Below are 17,980 nucleotides of genomic sequence, written 5' to 3'. Positions count from 1 at the left end.
GTTCCAGGACCCGCCACAGATACCAAAATCCCTGGATGCTTAAGTCCCATAGTCACCCTCCATATCTGTGAATATGGAACCTGCCTTATACTGAAAAAAAATCTTACATACATGGATCTGCACAGTTCAAACCTGTTTTGTTCAAGGGTCAACTGTATTATTAAGTGAAGAAAAGCAGATTATCCACCTCTGACCCAGGGCCATGGTGCCCTGTCCCGTTGCTGAGCCCTGAGTAGCACCTTGGGGACTGACCTTTGCCAGCAATGAGGGACTGCTGTTCAGTGTCTGCTGTTTGAGACCTTAAAATGGAAGAAAAACACTGACAAAAAGCATTAAAAACAAAACCAAAATAAGACTGTATTGGTAAACATCTAAATTTTTGTAAGAAAAGTTAAAAAAATTAAAAAAGCAACAAACTGTCAAAAAAAAAAAGCAATTATCTAACAGAGTGTACTATATGACTCTTTTGGGTAAATGTCTACACACACACACACACACACACACACGCACACACACACACTCACGTATACAAACAACAGATGCCAAAACACTGACGTGCTCCTCTCTGTAGGATGGGGCTATGAGAGATTTTGATACTTTTCTTTTGATTATCTGCATTTTCTGTGTGTTCTAAAGTGAACAGTCTATCTTGTAATAAGTACAAGAAAAGAAAGTCATCAGCTTAAGAAGTCATACACTTTTCGTTTTGGGGAAAAATACAGGAATGAGCATCTAATCAAATAAGGAGTCTGCAGGTCACTTGTGTACACAGCACACCTGTAGGGGTGCTGGCACTGCAGACCAGTGGGGAGGCGGGTCCCAGCCTCTTGGTGACACCAGTGCTCTATGAGTCAGGCACGAGTTGCTGCCTCTAAGCGTCAGGCTCCTCAAGGGTTAAATGGGATGAGTTTGCCCACCTCTCGGGATTGAAGGCACGAATGTGCAGCCTCTGGCACATAGTAGGTGCTTGACAAAGGTCGCTTCTTCCTCAACAAGCAGCTCTCAGAGTCAGAGTCTGTAGCCAGCCTCTTGCTCTTCTGGCTGAAGGAGAGGGATTGGCTTTGCCAAAACTGGGCTTGCCCAAGTTCATCCCCAGTTGCTGGTCCCCGGTGCTGCTGAAGCTGTGCCAGCCGGCAGCCACCTCTCACTGGCCTTGGCTTGGAATCTCTGCTGCCCGTGGAATTTTCCTGTGCTCCCTAGAAAGGCCCTGGCTTCTCATCAGCACAGCCTGTTGACCCTCTATCAACATAGCCTGTGCTCACCATCCTCAGGTTGGGGCCCATCTGCATGAAGAAAGAAGGGCTTTCCAGTCTTCCCGGGGCTGCTCCCCTTTAATAAAAATGACAGTTGTAGCTGCCATTTATCGACCCTACATGTGCCTGGGCTTACACCCTCTACGTCTCCACTTCAACTCTGCCAATCATGTGACGATATTCCCAGTTCACAGGTGAGGCTCAGGAAGGTGAAGGGACTCAGTCAAGGTCACACAGCCAATAACTGGCAGGCTTGTCTGGCCCCTAATTTTCTCCACTGTACCACACTGCCTCCTAGCTGTCTCTGTTCCCTCTTCTATCACGGTGGACTGTGCAGCAAAGTTAGATAACCATTCTTATAAAAGCAATGATTCTCAACATTAACTGTGGGATCAGCTAGAAAGATTTTTAAATGCTGGGAGTGGGGGTGGACATTGGAGGGGGTGGGGTGGAAAGGGTGGAGCTGGGAGGAGGGCCAGTGGGTAGTAGCTGGAAGGGGACACATGGGGCCCTTGGCGGTTGTGATAATGTTCTCCTTCCCGGTCTGGGTGCTGTGGACTTGGGTGCTTTTCTATGTGCATGTTATTTTATAGTAATTTTTTTTTTAATTTTCTTTTTTAAATAAAGAAAAAAAGGCAGTTGTCTTCAGCCACATCACTGTCTCCTGGGAAAAGGCAGTCTGTGGCCCTGGACTCATCATCTTGAAGATGCTTCTTACAGCACTGAGCAGTTGTTGGCCTTTGAGTCTGTGCCTGTCCTTGACAACAGGCAGGGCTGATGCTATGCTGAGCTGGGAAAGGCCCACTGTTGCCGCAGCAGGAGGTATACACGGACAGTCAGGCCCTATTGGCTCTACACCTCCTCCCTCCCCACAATTGGACTCACAGAACGCCATCCTGCCCACGCCCTGGGGCCTAGGGCAGCAGGGATGGAAACAGCTACAGCCCAGCACCTGGGCCCAAGCTGTGAGGCCCCTGCTGACTTCTGTCCTGTATCATAATTTGAGTCACTGGACACATGGCTTCTGATCTTCACTTACAGACTCTCTGGTTTTTAGCTGGACCCATGGATGTATGAAACGAAGATTGTATTTCCCATTGTCATTTGGAGCTAGGTCTAATTACGTGACTCAGATTGGGCCAATAGAATGTAAGTGACATATTCTGCACAATTCTGGGAATTGCCCTGAAAAAGGAGAGTGCTCTTCTTCTTCCCCTACTTGTTCTTGCTACCTGGAATATGGCATGGAAAGGCTGAGTTCCAGCAGCCATTTTATGCCAGGGATCAAAGTCATGACTGAAAACAGAAGAGCAATGAGACAGGGGAGCCTGGGTCATCTCTGTTATTTCCTTTGCACCATGGAGCATGCTGTTGGTGGAGGACTGACTCCCTCGTTCGGGGTTTCTTAATATGAACTCCTACCCTGTCTGAGACAATGATATTTAAGGTTTTACATTCTTCTCAACCCAACTTAATCCTAACTAATACTCAGGGCTTCTGACTTGATCCTTGGCCTGAGTTCCTGCATTGGTCACCTGCCCAGTGTGAGGATGAGGGTCCCGCCTGCTCCTCCTGCAGACTGGAGTTCTGCCACCAACCCATCTCAGTGGCTGGGCCCTCCCGTGTGCTGGTGTGCCCTACCCCTGCTGCCTGCAGGATCGTATGTGGCAGGGCTTGCCTCTTGCCAGAGTGGAGAATAGCCCACTGCTCCTGTCGCTTTCTGAGAGTGAGCCCTACTGCTTCTCTCTTCCCGCTCATCCTCTTACACTTGGCACCTGCCCTGTGCCTGACAGGCTGGCTGCTCTCTGAACATCTGCTGCGGGATCGATGTCTACGGTACCTTCTCCAGGGGACAGGTCCATGAGGAGCCAGTTCCTGAGACATAAAAACCATGGCACCTTCATGCACACATTCAGCAGTTGATATTCGTCAAGCGTCTGTCTTCGGCACTGAGGACACAACAGTAAGACAGACACGGTGGAGGGACGGACCTAGCACAGCGGGTACAAGCACAGGCTGTGGAGTGAGAATGGCAGACACAACCGCCTGAGGCCCTGGAACTGGTCCCAGGGAATTTCAGGGTTTCCTTTAAGCGTATGCCCATGACCTTGGTTACATGTGCAAGTCTGCGTGAGTCACTACGCCTCACGTGCCCTCAGCTTCCCCATCGGAACAGGATGAGGCTAAGCTGGATGATGTTTAAGATTCTGGGCGGGTCTTTCCACCTACGGAGGGAGATAAGGGCTCAGGAGCCCTTAGGCCTGGGCTTGCCACCCATGGGCCTGATTTGGGGCCTTAAAACAACCCATCTAATTATTTATTATGATTCCGTGGGTTGACTGAAGCTCAGCTGGACAGTTCTCCAGTGCAGTGTGTTCATACAGAAATGGAGATAATCACATGTCCCTCCCCCGAATCCTCACAGAATTCATGAGATAATACCCTGGGTAACCAATAGTAGATGAGGGTAAGTTTCTCTTTATAGAAAAAATCCAGCTAATAAATGAAGAAGGAAAGATAGAATTATCACCATGTTTCACCGCGCCCCTCACCCCCGGGAATGACTGGGTCCAGGCATTGGGCATCAACAGCTGCTAATGTCATGAGAAGGAAGCCAACTAGACATTATGTCCCTTTGATGGAAGAACACAACACCTACTGTGATTTTAATCTAATCAAGCTTCTAGACTCAACTGTCAATTTACAGGAATTATAAAAGACAGAGCAATATGTTAAACTACCTCATGAGTTTGTAATCCTCAAAGCCCAGACTGTGGACAGTCTATAGGATGTATGACCTGCCTTCTTCAATAATAAATTGCAAGGAACAAGAGAAAGATGAAAGAGAAACCTGTGGATTAAAAAGAGATTGAAGAGACATCAGCCCATCACAACCGAGTGCATCTTATTTGGATCTTTATTTAATCTAACTGTTAAAAAATGCCTTTTGACATAAAAACAAGAAATTTGAACACTGGTCTACTGAATATGTAATGATATTAAAGAATTCTTGTTTTAAGAAAGACATTATTGTTTTAAGAAAGATGAGTGAAGAACAATGGACGGAGTACAAGGAACTACACAGTGGCAAGGAGCTAGTGTGAAATAAGGTTGGGGAGGATGGGGACGGAGACTACCGTGGGAGTCCTGCCCCCAGCTCGGCCATTAGCGCACCCCATGTGTGGCCTTGGTTGGTCCTTTCCCCTCCCCAGCCCTCAGTTTCCCTACCTGTGAAATGAAGCAGTCCGGCCCAATGGGTCTGCAGCAGCCTGAGCCTGGCCTCCTTCTGCTTTGTCCTCACCTGTGCAGCCCTGCAGCCTTTACTGGGTGCCTGTGACCCCCCTACCACGTGTCCATAAGAGCATAAAAGCAGTGGGATGGGCAGAAGCCCAGAGCTGCTGGGCTCTGAAGAGCCTGGAGCAGAAGAGGCCACCTCCCCGAGGCACCTTGCTTGGAGGATCAAGCTGCAGGATCCCAGGTGGGCAGGTCCAAAGCCAAGGGAATAGCTGTCCAAGAAAGAAACTGCTGGAAGACCTTATCACCCATCAACCACGTGCAGGAGTTATCTCTTCACCAGGATGGTTTAGCCTTTCCTGATGACTGGGGCCTTCTGGTGAGTTCCCTGGGCCTACGTCCTGGTCTGGTCACCTACTCAGGACTCCAGTTGAGGTGGGTTCCTGCTGCCTTTGACACACTCTCGTGGGCACAAATGAGTATCACTGGATCCTTATGTCACCTGCCCCTCAATTCCTTGTTGCTGGCCTCTGCCCAGCTGCTCTTCCAACAGCATCACTAAGGAAGTATCAACCTTACCACTGAAATGCCCACATTGTAAATGCTCAATAAATCTCAGTAAGTAAGAGGGAGGACTTCCCTCCTGGACCATCGCAGGGGCTTAAAATTCTCTTAAAGTATCAGGAGCTTTATCTCCAGAAGGTTAAACTAAAATACCCACCACCCGCTACCAACACCAACCAATTTAGCACGTGGACTCAGTAATGCCCCAGCTCCAAAGAGCAAGAAAGACAAGCCCATGAAAGTGAGCAGTACAGAGTGGCAGCCACACCCACCACGCTGGTGCCAAAGCTGCATTCAAATCCTTGCTCTCTCTCCTGCCAGCTCTGTGACCTTGGGTGTGTTACTTAACCTCTCTGCAGATAATTTCCAAGAGTGCTGTGAAGATGAAATGATTCACTGCATGCACTGCATCATGCCTCATGCTCTAGGAGGGCTTAATAGACATTAGTATCAGTTTTTTTGGGGGGGAGGCCTCCACTGCAGCACCCCACTGGTGCTCCACCATCACCTCCCCACCTCTAATTAAACCTTCTCTCCTTTCCCTCTCCCTTATAAAAACGGCCTTTCCAGTGCTTCATTCTTCAGCCTGGTTGGCTAAGCCTGTGATGTTGCAGTGTCTGACAGTGGAACCCTGCCTTGTTTCAGGTCGGGTAGAAGGCCAGCACCGAGGGCACCCTGAGCCCGTGGATATGTGTGTGGTGTGGCTACCCACCCAGTGGAGACAGGACAAGTGGTAGCGCAGGGAGGTCTCTTGGACCAACAAGGTGGAATCAGGAGCCAAAGAGATCACAGCCCAAATCCCAGCTCTACTACATGCAAATTGGGTGATTAATGCCCACTTCCCGGGCTAGCAAGCATTGAGGAGGGAATTCTTTTAAGAAGTGTTGTTGCCCACCCCAGCCCCGATTTCCTGTACATGGGCCGCTGCTGGCCTCTAGTGGCCACTGGATAAATTGCACAGCGAGTTGACCTGAGAACAGGCATGTGGGAAACATTTTTCCACTTCTGGATTTTCCTGATGCCGGGGTTCTCAACCATGACAGACCCGTAACTCCCTTTTCATAAAATATATTTCATGTAATTATAGTAATTTTTTAAAACTTCAAGCACTTTATTGAGGTATTGACATACTACAAATGACATATTTATAGTGTACAATTTGATAGTTTTTGATATATGTTATATACCCAAGAAACCATCATCACAACCAAGACAGTGAACATCTGCATCACCTCCAGAACTTACCTGTCCTCCTTTCCAATTCCCCACCCCAAGTAAGTACTGAGCGGCTTTCAGCCATTGTAGGTTAGCTTACATTTTCTAGAGTTTTCTGTAAATGTAATAGTACAGTATATACTCTTTTTTTTTTTTTTTTTGGCCTGGCTTCTTTCATTTGGCATAATTACTTTGAAATTTATCCATGTTGTTGTGAGTACCAATAGTTCATTCCTTTTTTATTGCTGTGTAGTATTTCATCATATGAATGTACTGCAGTTTATCTATTCAGAATGAGGATAAATTTAAAAATTAATATAATGCCCTACTGTAACAGAGGAGAGCAGATCTGACTCTATGTTGGATCTGTTCCTTTGGTTTTAACCACTGTGCCCTTTTTTCTGGGTTTATTCTTACTGGCTCTGCGCCTTTTGTAAAACGATGTTGCCTTTAGCCTGTCTGGTAAACAGGAGAGCCTTTTCTCAAGGCTCTGATCTTTAAGATATTAACACTTCTGCACTTATGTAAATATAACAAGTTGCATAATAGAAAATAACCTTGTTTTGTTGGAGGTTTTGCAGGAGCACCACGACCTCGCCCACGTGGACAGCTGTGGGAGCAAAGAATTCCTACAGCAAGAAGTTTGCAACAACCAACCACACCCCCTCCCCTATTTTTTTGTGTAAGAGGAGCCTGTATTCTGACTGGAGCAGGGTGGTTCTCCAAGACATTAGTCTGCCATCCTCTCAGTCTGCTGGCTTTCTGAATAGTCACTATTCCTTGCCCTAACACCTCGTCTCCCAATTTATTGTCCTGTTGTTCTCTGAGCAGAACGAGTTAGGACTCGGTTGCACTACTATCATATAAAAGAGAAACTGAAGGAAAGTAATACAATAATAGGTAAGTCCCATGTAGATGCTCAGCCATGATCACACTGGAACATATAATGATGTAGTCAGATGCTTGACCTATACACACAATTACATGAACCCGGTTCTTTGCCAGAAATTTTGGTTTGGCTCCCATGGCTGGCAGTTGGCCATCCCATGCAGGAGGGTACAGTTTTGTGTGGATGATGCGTGGGGCCTGAGATTGAGCAGAGAAGGTGGACACAGGCAGGTTTTAACTCAGTGGAAAGATTCATTTCTCACAGGGCTGACCATCAGGGTAGCATGCTTCTTTCTGAGTTATGTGAATGCTGTGTTTAGACTGGACCACCATGGGATTTTAGACCACCATCCAGCCTATTAATGATCCAGACTCATTCACTAAGGTCCATATTTAATTTTTCAAAGGCACATTTGCATTCCTCTTATCTTACTTTCATAGCACAATCTAGGAGCTTCCATTGCACTTTCCTGAGCAGGGACATAAGTTGTCTTCCTTTCCCCAAGGTCTCAGGGCCAGCAGCAGGCGTTGGCACTTCCCAGTCCCACTGGGGCCTCTCTCAGGAGCCAGAATACGATTTTATGGAAGAAAGTGTTCAGCAATGCTTTGGAGGCAACAAGGCTTTAGAACCTTCTACTACAAACATAACCTTCAGTTGACAGCTTGTTAGCTTGATTTATAACTTGTAAATGTTTATATAGACGGATGATCTGTGGCCTCCATGTTTTCTTGCCCTAGGCTGCGACATCCTGAATTTATTCATGGACCCCAGGTTGGGTTTTCCTGTTCCTTAACTGGGTAGGAAGCCAACCAGGGCTCATGTCTGTCACAGTTGGGTGGGTGGAGGGTAGAGGGCCCCTCAGGTTCCCCTTTGAGAGCTGTCATCATCCCCTCTAAGACTTTAAGCTGCAGGGAACCCCCACGTTGGCCCAATTTCCAGCATGTGGACCTGGGCTACGGAAACCTCTCCTTCCGCCCAGGGCTCTAATTCTGCACAGACGAGGTTATTTGGGTCAGCTGAAGCACCTGTAGATTTTTGGTCACAAGCAGTACCTCATGAGGTGGCACCCCGAGAATGCCCTCTTCCAAGGGTTCTACCTCCACCCAAGTCCTGCTGGCTTCACATCCCAAGATGTAATGTGTTGCTGTCCTGCTGGGGAGGGAAGTCCAGAGATGGAGGGTACAGGGCAGCACTGCCCACTTAGAAAGCTCTTCCTACTTCCTGTCAGACCCTATCAACCTGTCTCCAAGGGTGGGGTGAGGATCAGTCACAAAACTTTCTCTTGTCTCCCTTTTGCTGCAGTTGCTGGAAGTATCTCCCAGATTTCCTTGGTGACTTATGTTGCTAGCATGTGTGGCCTTCATGGAGAGGTAACAGGTTGCCAGGTCACCACTCCAAGGATGGTTAGCCCCATGCTGACTCTATTAGGCAGGTCTCTTTGGTTGCAAGTGACAGAAACCCAACTCTAACGTGTTTACACAAGAAGGGACCTTTATTGAATTGCAAGGTTGCAGTAAGAACTAGAGCGTGTTTAGTTTGCAGAAAGAGTGGACCCTGGGACTGGAATTCTGTCTCCTCTTCAAGGAGGCTTGGTCTCTCAGATGGGCTGTATCCACAGGATTCCAAACTGTCGGCCTCTGGCCCTACACCCAAGGCTTCCTGTAAGAAGCTGAGCTGCTTTGCTTAATTTCAAGTCAAGATATACTGGTTGCGGCCTGGGCATACCTTGTCACATGGAGGGCAGGGCCCTGTGACTGACAGCCCCACTAAAACCCCATGGGGGAAGGAGTTGCCTCACAGATAGTCCTGTTCCCAGAAGGGAAGGGAGGGGCAGAGAGATCAGCCAGTGCCCTCTACCCTGTCCCACCCTGCGGTCTGCCTCCCAGTGTCAGCAATCCCCCCAGGCCCGCCTGCCACTTCTGCCTGAAGATAGGGTAGACCTCAAGGCTGAGCCAGTTTGCGTGGTTAAGACCAGAGTATTCCCTGGAGAGTGATGACGTCACAGAACTGGGGTTCTAGAAGGTGGGGGTGGCCCAGTACTCCTGCCATCTTTAGACAATGGAGAGCGGTGAGCAGGGCGGGGCTAAAGGGTAGTTCCTGAGGAAGAGGAGGTGGGACCTGGGGCCAGAGAAGGATAGGAGAGAGGTAAGCTTGGAGAGGGAAGGTCGGTGCACACCTGCCAGAACCACTGTCTTCCCCAAGGGAACCCCAAGAGGGGGCTTCAGGGGCAGAGATGGGGCTCCCTGCTTTGTGAGGCTCAGTGACACCTGTCTCTGAAGGAACCTACTGAGTCAGGGCAGAATATGGTTGCACAGGGCATGTTTATACTGTAAAAGTATTTGTGGTTTGTCTGAAATTCTAATGTAACTGGGCATCCTGTAATTTTATTTGCTTAATCTGGCAACTCTAGGGTGGGAAAGAGAAGCAAAAGAATGGTCACAAGCACAGGCTGCTGTGAGTGAGTCTTAGAAAACAGAATAAAACATCCCTGAGGAAACAGGGCATCAGGGCAGCCATCTGGTCCAAGCAGAAGCTGCCTGACTCGTGAAGCCAGTGGGTGGAGGAACCCTCAGGGTCTAGTTTAAGGGGAAAGATACACACACACACACACACACACACACACACAAACACACAAACACACACACACATGCCTACTGCTAGAAATAGCCTCATTCTATGCTTTTGTGTCATTGACCATTTTGAAGAATATAGGCCAGTTATTTTGCAAATTTTCCCTCAGGTTGGCTTTGTCTGATGTCCCCTCAAGGTTATGCATCCCTGAGCAGAATACTACGTAAGTGATGTGTTTCCTTCTCAGGGAATCCCATCTGGAGGAACGTAATCGCTCTGTGCCCCTCACTGGTGGTGTTAATTTTGATTACAAGGTCAAAATCCTGTCTGCTTTCTTCACTGTAGTGTCACTGTTTTTCTCATGCAACTAATATGCACTCTATGGGAGACACTTTAAGACCATTTCCATACCCCATTCTTCATCAAGCATCCCACTACCTCGGATTTAGCATCTACTGATGATTTTTTCTTGTTCAAACTGACCTATGATGGTTTCAGAATGGTGATTTTCCTACTTCATGACTACTTCCACATTATCACTCAATTTTATTGTCAGGAAGTGCACCCCCTTTATCCCCATTATGTATCTATTTGCCTATTTATTACTGTTAAGAACTCATGGATTCTTATCTCAGTCAATGTGTTATTATCTGTCACTATCATTATTTATTTTGATGATCAAATTGTTCCAGATTAACTCAGAAACCATCATGCATTGGTTTCTCAGATATGATACCAAAAACACATGCAACAAAAGAAAAAAACCAATAAATCAGTCTTCAACAGCATTTAAAACTCTAGTGTCTCAAAGAATATTGTCAAGTAAGTGAAAAATAACTCACAGAATGTGAGGAAATATTTGCAAATCATTGTATCCAGTAAGGTTCTAATATCCAGAATATATAAAGAACATTACAACTCGATAAGGAAAAGACAAACAATCCAACTAAAAAAATGGGCACAGGATCTGAATAGACATTTTCCCAAAGATATACAAATGGCCAAAGAGCACATGTAAAGATGATCAACATTATTAGCCATCAGGCATGTGCAAATCAAAACCACAATGTGACACTACTTCATACCATTAGGATAGCTTTGATCAAAAAGACAGATAATAACAGTGTTGTTGAAGATGTGGAAAAATTGGAACCTTTACATATTGCTGATAGGAATGTAAAATGGTGCAGCCACTTTGGAAGTCCAGCAATTCCTCAAAAGTTTAAACTTTAAGTCACCATGTGACCCAGCAATTCCACACTTTGGTATATATCCCAAAGAATGGAAACATTTGTCCACACAAAAAATTTTACACAAATGTTCATAAAAGCATTATTCATAATAGCCAGAAAGTAGAAACAACTCAAATGTCCATAAACTGATGAATACATAAACTAACTGTGGTATATCCGTACAATGGAATATTATTCAGCCATGAAAGGGAAAGAAATCCTGGTATATGCTATAACATGGATGAACCCTAAAAACATTATGTTAAGTGAAAGAAGCTAGACACAAAAGGCCACACTAAGTATGTGGCTTCCTTTTTTGGAAACATCCAGAATAGGCAAAGCTCTAGAGATAGGAAGTAGGTTAGTGGTTGCCATAGGCTGGAGGGAAGTGGAATGGGGAGTGACTGCTAATGGGGTTTCTTTTTGGGTTGATGAGAATGTTCTAAAATTGACTGTTGTGCTAGTTGCACAATTCTGTGAAAATGAATTGTACACTTTAAATGAATTAACTGTATGGTATGTGAATTATATATTGTGAATTACATCACAATAAAGCTGTTACCCAAAAATGCTGTTCCAGATTTGCCCAGTGGGTACCCCTTTGAGCTGGCTCTCATGTCCATTTGACATGCCTCAGTCTTTAACTTGAGCACTTCCTTACTTTCTGCACAAAATAATCCAGATTTATCTTGTGCCCTTTCCTACTCCAGCCTGGGAATCAGCCATTTTCCCTGGAGTCCTGGTTCCCATTCAGAGGGGGGAAAAGTGAAACCACGATCTGGGCACTTATTATTTCCTTCAATCATCACAATAAGCCTAACAAGTAGGTATTAGCATATCTTCATTTCACAAAGGAGACCCAGAGAGGTTAAGTATGTTGCCCAAGGTCACACAGCAGCCCAGCCTTTGAAAGCAGGCAATGGGAATCCAGAGCCCTTGCTCTTCACTCCTCCTCCTCCTACACACACACACACACACACACACACACAGAAAATGTTCTAAAATTGACTCTGGTATTAGTTGCACAGTTCTCTGAAAATGATTGAATTGTACACTTTAAATGAATTAGTCTGACTGACACACACTCAGAGTGAAAGTGAGGGTTATTTCTACAACTAGATCATTCTTGCTTGCTTTATGATATGCACTTCTGAATGGAAAAAAAAAAGAATAGAACCTATAACCATCCCCCATGAACTGCATAAGGCAGGGCATCCCCTTAGGGAGAGTCACGTGTCACGTGGGGTGTGGGGTTGGGGGTGATCAGCGTCCAGTGTCTTAGCCCTTCCTCTGAAAGCACATAAGCAAATACAAGCTCACAAATACTAATGAAAGGCAGTTCTCATTCATCTCCTTCGCCCACCTCACTCCACTGCCCTGTACCCAAATGCTGCCCCAAGCTGGGCACCCATCCTAAGGGTGAGAACAACTAAAAAGAAGGTGGAGCTCTACAGATGAAAGGAGATTGGCCTTGGTTTTTAACTGCTAAAGCTGGCAATGGGTACATGGAGGTTCATGACACTATTCTTTCTCCTTTTGTAAATGTTTATGATTTACTGCAATAAAAGAGTATTTATAAAATAATAAATGAGAGGAAAGAGGCTGAAAACAGCCAGGTGGAGAGCTGTGAGTGAGCGAGGACATTTGGCTGCTCTCTCCATATTCCTCAGGCCCTCAGAGCAAACCAGCAGGCAGTCTGGGAGACCCTGGGACCCGCCGGCCCACCACGGCACGCCCTCCACTGCGCCTCCTCCCCGCCGGGGATGCCCGGCCTGCTGCTCATCTCCTTGGCCAGCTGCCTGCTGGCCATAAATCAGGCCAGCCCCATCAGCCGCTGTGACTTGGCCAAGGTGCTGCATGAGGAGGACTTGGATGGGTTTGAGGGCTACTCCCTGAGTGACTGTGAGTGCCATCCCTCCCACCCCCACCCCCACCGCGCCTCCTCTCCCGGTCATGCCCTTCGTGGCCAGCTGTCTTTTTCTGTCACTTGTTTTCCAAAGTCAAGTTCAAAAAACAGCCCTCTCCAAGAAGCCTTCCCCAGCATTGCGTATTTGTTCAATGATTATTAAGTGAGCACTTAGTGTGTCCCAGGAACTCTTTCAGACCCTGGGGGTATAGATATCAGCACAGCCCCTTCCCTCACAGTGTTCACATTCTAGGGGGAGAGAGAGCAATAAACAGAAACATACAAATATATGAAGGACTTCCTGGTGGTGATAAATGCTATGCAGAAGAATAAAGCAGGGGGAGTGATAGGTGACAATTTCTAGAAGAAGTCAAGGAAGGCCTCTCTGAGGAGGTGACACTGAGCAGTGCTGAACAGAGTAAAGGACCTGGTCCCTCAAACATCTGGGGGAACAACATTCCAGACAGAGGAAACAGCCAGTGTAAAGGCTTTATCCTACTCCAAGGTAGAGAAATCGCCCTTCTGCCCAGAATTTGTGCACATCTCTCTCACAGCACTCTCTCCTTTCATCTTGCTTTGTGGGTTTTTTAGGCACATAGCTTCATTCTTATCCTATAGATGTCTTGAAGGCAGCATCTGCATTTGATCCAGCTCAATGTCCCTCCCTGGGCTTTGCACAGTTTCTGGCACACAGTAGGTGGTCATTAAGGGCAGAAAGCACGGATAGACAGGTGGACAGATGGGCGGTTGTGCTGATGGGTGGGTGGATGGACTGAAGGATGAGAGGAGACGCTAATGGGTGTTTGTAGCCTGCAAGCCCCATCTAGCCTCTAAGGCCTTGCTCCTTTCTTCCGGTTCCTCATCTCCCTTCCTCCTGCATCTCCCTTCTCCCTCAGCTTAGCCCCCTCTAAAAACCCTCTTCTCCCTGTTCTAAGGGCTGTGCCTGGCTTTCTTGGAAAGTGCCTTCAACATAACAAAGGTAGATGAAAATACCGATGGCAGCTTTGACTACGGCATCTTCCAGATCAACAGCCACTACTGGTGCAACGATTACCAGAGTCACACGGAAAACATTTGCCACGTGGACTGTCAAGGTCTGGCTGGGGCCCCAGGGTGGGAGAGGTGAGAGAGGTGACCAGGCTCTATGCACAGGATTTCCCTTCCTATGCAAAGCCTGGAGCAGACCCCAGTGGGGTGGCTCAAAGAATCAGGGAATCCCTTTACTGAGCAGAGGGTTTGACTTGTGTCCCTAATTGTGCATCCGTAGGAGTTGCCACGGTGTTCTGCAGGCTCCAGATAGGCTCGCACAGCCAGCAGTGGTAGAGCAGCAGCAGCAGCCAGCATTTTTTGAGAGTGGATTATGTCCTCAGCACTTTACATGCATAGCTCATTTCATCCAAACTGCCATGCAATATTGACTAGTATGATCCCCACTTTACAGATGAGAAAACTGAGGCTCATAGAACCAGTGCCAAATGCCAAACTGGTGGCCCTGAAAGCTCAGCTCTCACCACCAAGCAGTGCTGTCTTTGGCTAACAGTCTAACCAAAGGCCAAGGGCAAACTCCCCACTCAGAGCTGATCCAGGAGGCTCCATGGGTCCATGACTCTGTCCCTTATCTCCTCCTTTGTTCACCTGAAGAGCCTCCCTCCTTAAGCATGATTTTACCGTGGTCCCTGTGCTTTCCCTAGAAACCTCCAAACCTAGGGGTGAACCACCATCTACTCTGGCTAGGAAGTATGGTAGCAAACCAGCCCAAATCTCAGGCTTCCTGTCCCTCCTGCCCCCACCCGCAGCCACCCCCCCAACCTCCAGCAGCCATTGTATGGATGCCCCAGTGGGCCTCTAGGAGGGAGGCCCGCCCCATCTGGAAGTACTCAGCCTCCGGGTGGCACATGCCTGTGAGGGGAGAGCCAGTGACCGCCTCAGTATTCGGGACTGTCCCCTGTGCTCTCACCAGTACTCTCACTCTTCCTTTCAGAACTGCTGAGCCCCAACCTTCTCCCAATCATCAACTGTGCAAAAAAGATTGTGTCCGGAGCAGGGGGCATGAAGAACTGGTGAGGAGGACTCTGTGGGACTAAGCTAGTGGGTAGGGTCTTAAGAAAGATGTGCTGACAGAGAAAGGGACACTAGGCCAGGCCTAGATGTCTTCTACGTCTAGTAAGATGTGGGCTAGTGGCAGGGCTTGGAACGCTGGGACCTGGCTCTTCCTCTGACTCTGTGTTAAACCAAACTCTTTTGGCTGCAGTAACAGAACCGCCTGCGCTAACTGAAGGAGTTTGTTCTGAGAGGACAAGGGGTCTTACTGAGCCCACACAAGGGGTGAGGTTGGGCCTCAGGAAGAGGACGGAAGCAGGGCTGGAAACCATCAGCAAGCTTTCCTTGACAGGTTTCTGCTTCTCTTGCTGTATTTGCTTTACGACTTCCTCTACAGACCATCTTTCTCCGCTCTACCGTCCACAAGACAATGTCTGCCCTGAATCTATGGGCTAATGTCCCAGGCAACCACACAGAGCCTGGCTAGGCTCAGTCCCAATCCCAGTGCTTGAGGTAGAGAATCTGATGGGTTCAGCTCAGACCCCGTGTCCCCACTTGACTCAATCAGCCGTAGGCCTGGGAGCAGTGAAGTAATAGAAATCTGGCTGCCACAGGGCCCTCTCTCCATAACTGGCTGCAACACTTTCTAGAATAAGTGTGTTGTTCATCAGCTGGGCAGACACCCCAGCTGTCAGCTTACCAACGGTGGACGTTGGGATGGTTACTTAACTTCTCTGACCTTCAAACTAGATATATAAATAATATGGGAAACTGAAAAAACGGAAGGAGTTAAGTGCCTTGCATTCTCTAAAAACACATGCAAAAGAAGGGACATTGATGACTATTATGGAGAGAAAGTCAGTGGTTGCCCCTGGGTTTTTTTTTTTTTCCAATTACTCTCAGCCCTGTAACACAGTGCTCTCCTCCTTCAGAGGGAGATAAGGATTCAAAAATGTGGAAGCAAATAATAATAATAATAATAATAATAATAATAATAATAATAATAATAATAATAAATTTTAAAAGCCTGTGGTGGGGGGTGTAGAGCTCAGGGGTAGAGTGTATGCTTAGCATGCAGGAGGTCCTGCGTTCAATCCTCAGTGTATCTATTAAAAAATATATATGGAAGCAAACTGAATGGGGGAAGAGGGCAAACAACACGGATAAGGGAATTGAAAGGAAGAATCAGAGGGGCCAAAGGAGGACAGATTAGACTGCTGGGAATGAAGGGGATGCTGGGCGTCCCTCTGCGCTGAAGTCTCACTAAGTTCCGGGTCACGTGGGCAGGGGAGCAGCTGGTCAGGTGGAAGCAAGAACCAGGCTTTTCTCTCCTCAGGGTAAAATGGAGGCTGCACTGTGCGGGCCGGCCACTCTCCTACTGGATGACAGGATGCCACCTGGGATGAGGCAGGGGACAGGCCTGTGGTGGAGTCACTCCAGAATTCCTCTCCTCACTTCAGAATTCTTCATTTCTTCTTCCTCTTGCCTCCCTTCCCGTTTACAAGTAAAACTGACCAGAGCCCCAGAAATAAATGGGTTCTAGGGCTTCGTCCCCGTTCCCGTCCAGGCCCAGGCCCCTGGTTCCCTGACTGTCATTTGCAAACCAAGAAGACTGTAATGAAGAAGTTTCTATATTTTTGGAATTATTAAAGCATTCCTTGTGCAAAGACTGTGTTAATTTATTCATTATTAACTCCACGTGTCTTTGAGTACCTAATAGAGTAGGAGTGTGCTACGGACGAGAAGAGAAAGCATTAACTGTTGTTCATAATCCAGCTGGGGAAGCAGAGACACACGTGCATAATGGAGACAAGGAATAGGTACATACAATGAATACAATGGTAATAAAATCTATAATTATTGGTTTGAAACAGTATCAGGATCAAAGTTATTCCTCCAAAGCCAACTAGTTTTGAAGTAAGAAGCTCAGAAGTAGGTCACAGGTGGGGCTAGGGTCTGGTATATTGAGGTGGAGAAGGGAGTGGAGGGGAGGGGAGGGGAGAAACGGTGCCAGGTGCCAGTGATTTGGGGGTACTTTGGGAGAACAGGCTAGAATCCAGATGATTAAAAAAGCTTCAGGATCTGGTTTGCTTGGAAGGTGCTGACATGGAGTAAAACCTGCTTAAGGACACTGCAAAGACAGAAAAGGGACAGTTGGAGGAATGCCCTGCACAGAGCCACCATCAGTCCTGTCTGACTAAACTGGGGTTTTATCTTGAGCCACTCATAACCCTACTCTGAGCTTTAACTCCTTCAGCTATAAAATGAGTGATTTGACTATTCAGTGATTCCCAGGCTTTTGGATTTCACAGACCAGTAAAATGTCAAAGAAAAAAAAATTAAGACTGTGAAAGATTGCAACTTTTTACTTTAATGCCTAAGTATTAATCAAAACAACTATCCTTTATCAGTATCTCTTCATAGGACAATTTTTAGCATCAAATTGAAGGAAGGTCATACTTGTAGGGTAATACAAAGCAATAGATTTTGTCCTGTGGGGAAAAAAAAAAAACTTAAACCATGATTATATTGTCCTTTTCCCATTTTGCTGAGAACTAGTAAAAACTTCATCACAGCCTGGCATGGGACTGAAGACCATTGTTTGGAAACTTCAAGGGATCTGTTCTATTTCCCCCACAAAATAGCTGACTTTTAGGATGCCTAGAACAGCCCTTCTCAGGCACCATGAGCTCCAACATTGGTGCCCTAATTGGACCAACTTTTTCGAAATTTATCTCTCCTTCTCACCTTGCCACCCAACTTCCCACATCACCTGATTCCACCAGCTCACATACATAATTCACCAAAATCATGAAGGAAAGTCAGGGAATTCTTTTTAAGGATTTCATGTTAGACAATTGATGGCTTTAATGAGCTATACCTTGATATATTTAAAACACATGCAAACACTCTTAGGTTAACGGATTTCATCTTTAGTGGTCACATTCCACAAAGAGTTGGGAAGTTTAAATTTTTAAAGTTCTGTGGGTAGTTAGTGCTAAGTACCTAGTACTGTAGTCTTCTGTGGGAGTTTGAAAATCAAGCCAGCTGCTATAAAGACATCTGCACCACTTGA

The 17,980-nt window shown here is 46.7% G+C and overlaps 1 protein-coding gene across 1 annotated transcript; it reads left to right on the top strand.

Moving 5' to 3' along the window:
- Positions 1–12,721: 12,721 nt before the first annotated feature.
- On the top strand, positions 12,722–16,485 carry LOC105072521 (lysozyme-like protein 6). Its single transcript, XM_010959487.2, has 4 exons — positions 12,722–12,860; positions 13,800–13,958; positions 14,846–14,924; positions 16,241–16,485. Exons 1-4 carry the CDS (start codon positions 12,722–12,724, stop codon positions 16,308–16,310), a joined length of 447 nt encoding a protein of 148 aa, XP_010957789.2. The 3' UTR covers positions 16,311–16,485.
- The last annotated feature ends 1,495 nt before the right edge of the window (positions 16,486–17,980 follow it).

This window comes from Camelus bactrianus, chromosome 16, assembly GCF_048773025.1.
Source record: "Camelus bactrianus isolate YW-2024 breed Bactrian camel chromosome 16, ASM4877302v1, whole genome shotgun sequence".
NCBI lineage: Eukaryota > Metazoa > Chordata > Mammalia > Artiodactyla > Camelidae > Camelus > Camelus bactrianus.
The sequence above is the reverse complement of the archived record's forward strand: the minus strand, read 5'-3'. Positions and strand labels throughout refer to the sequence as shown.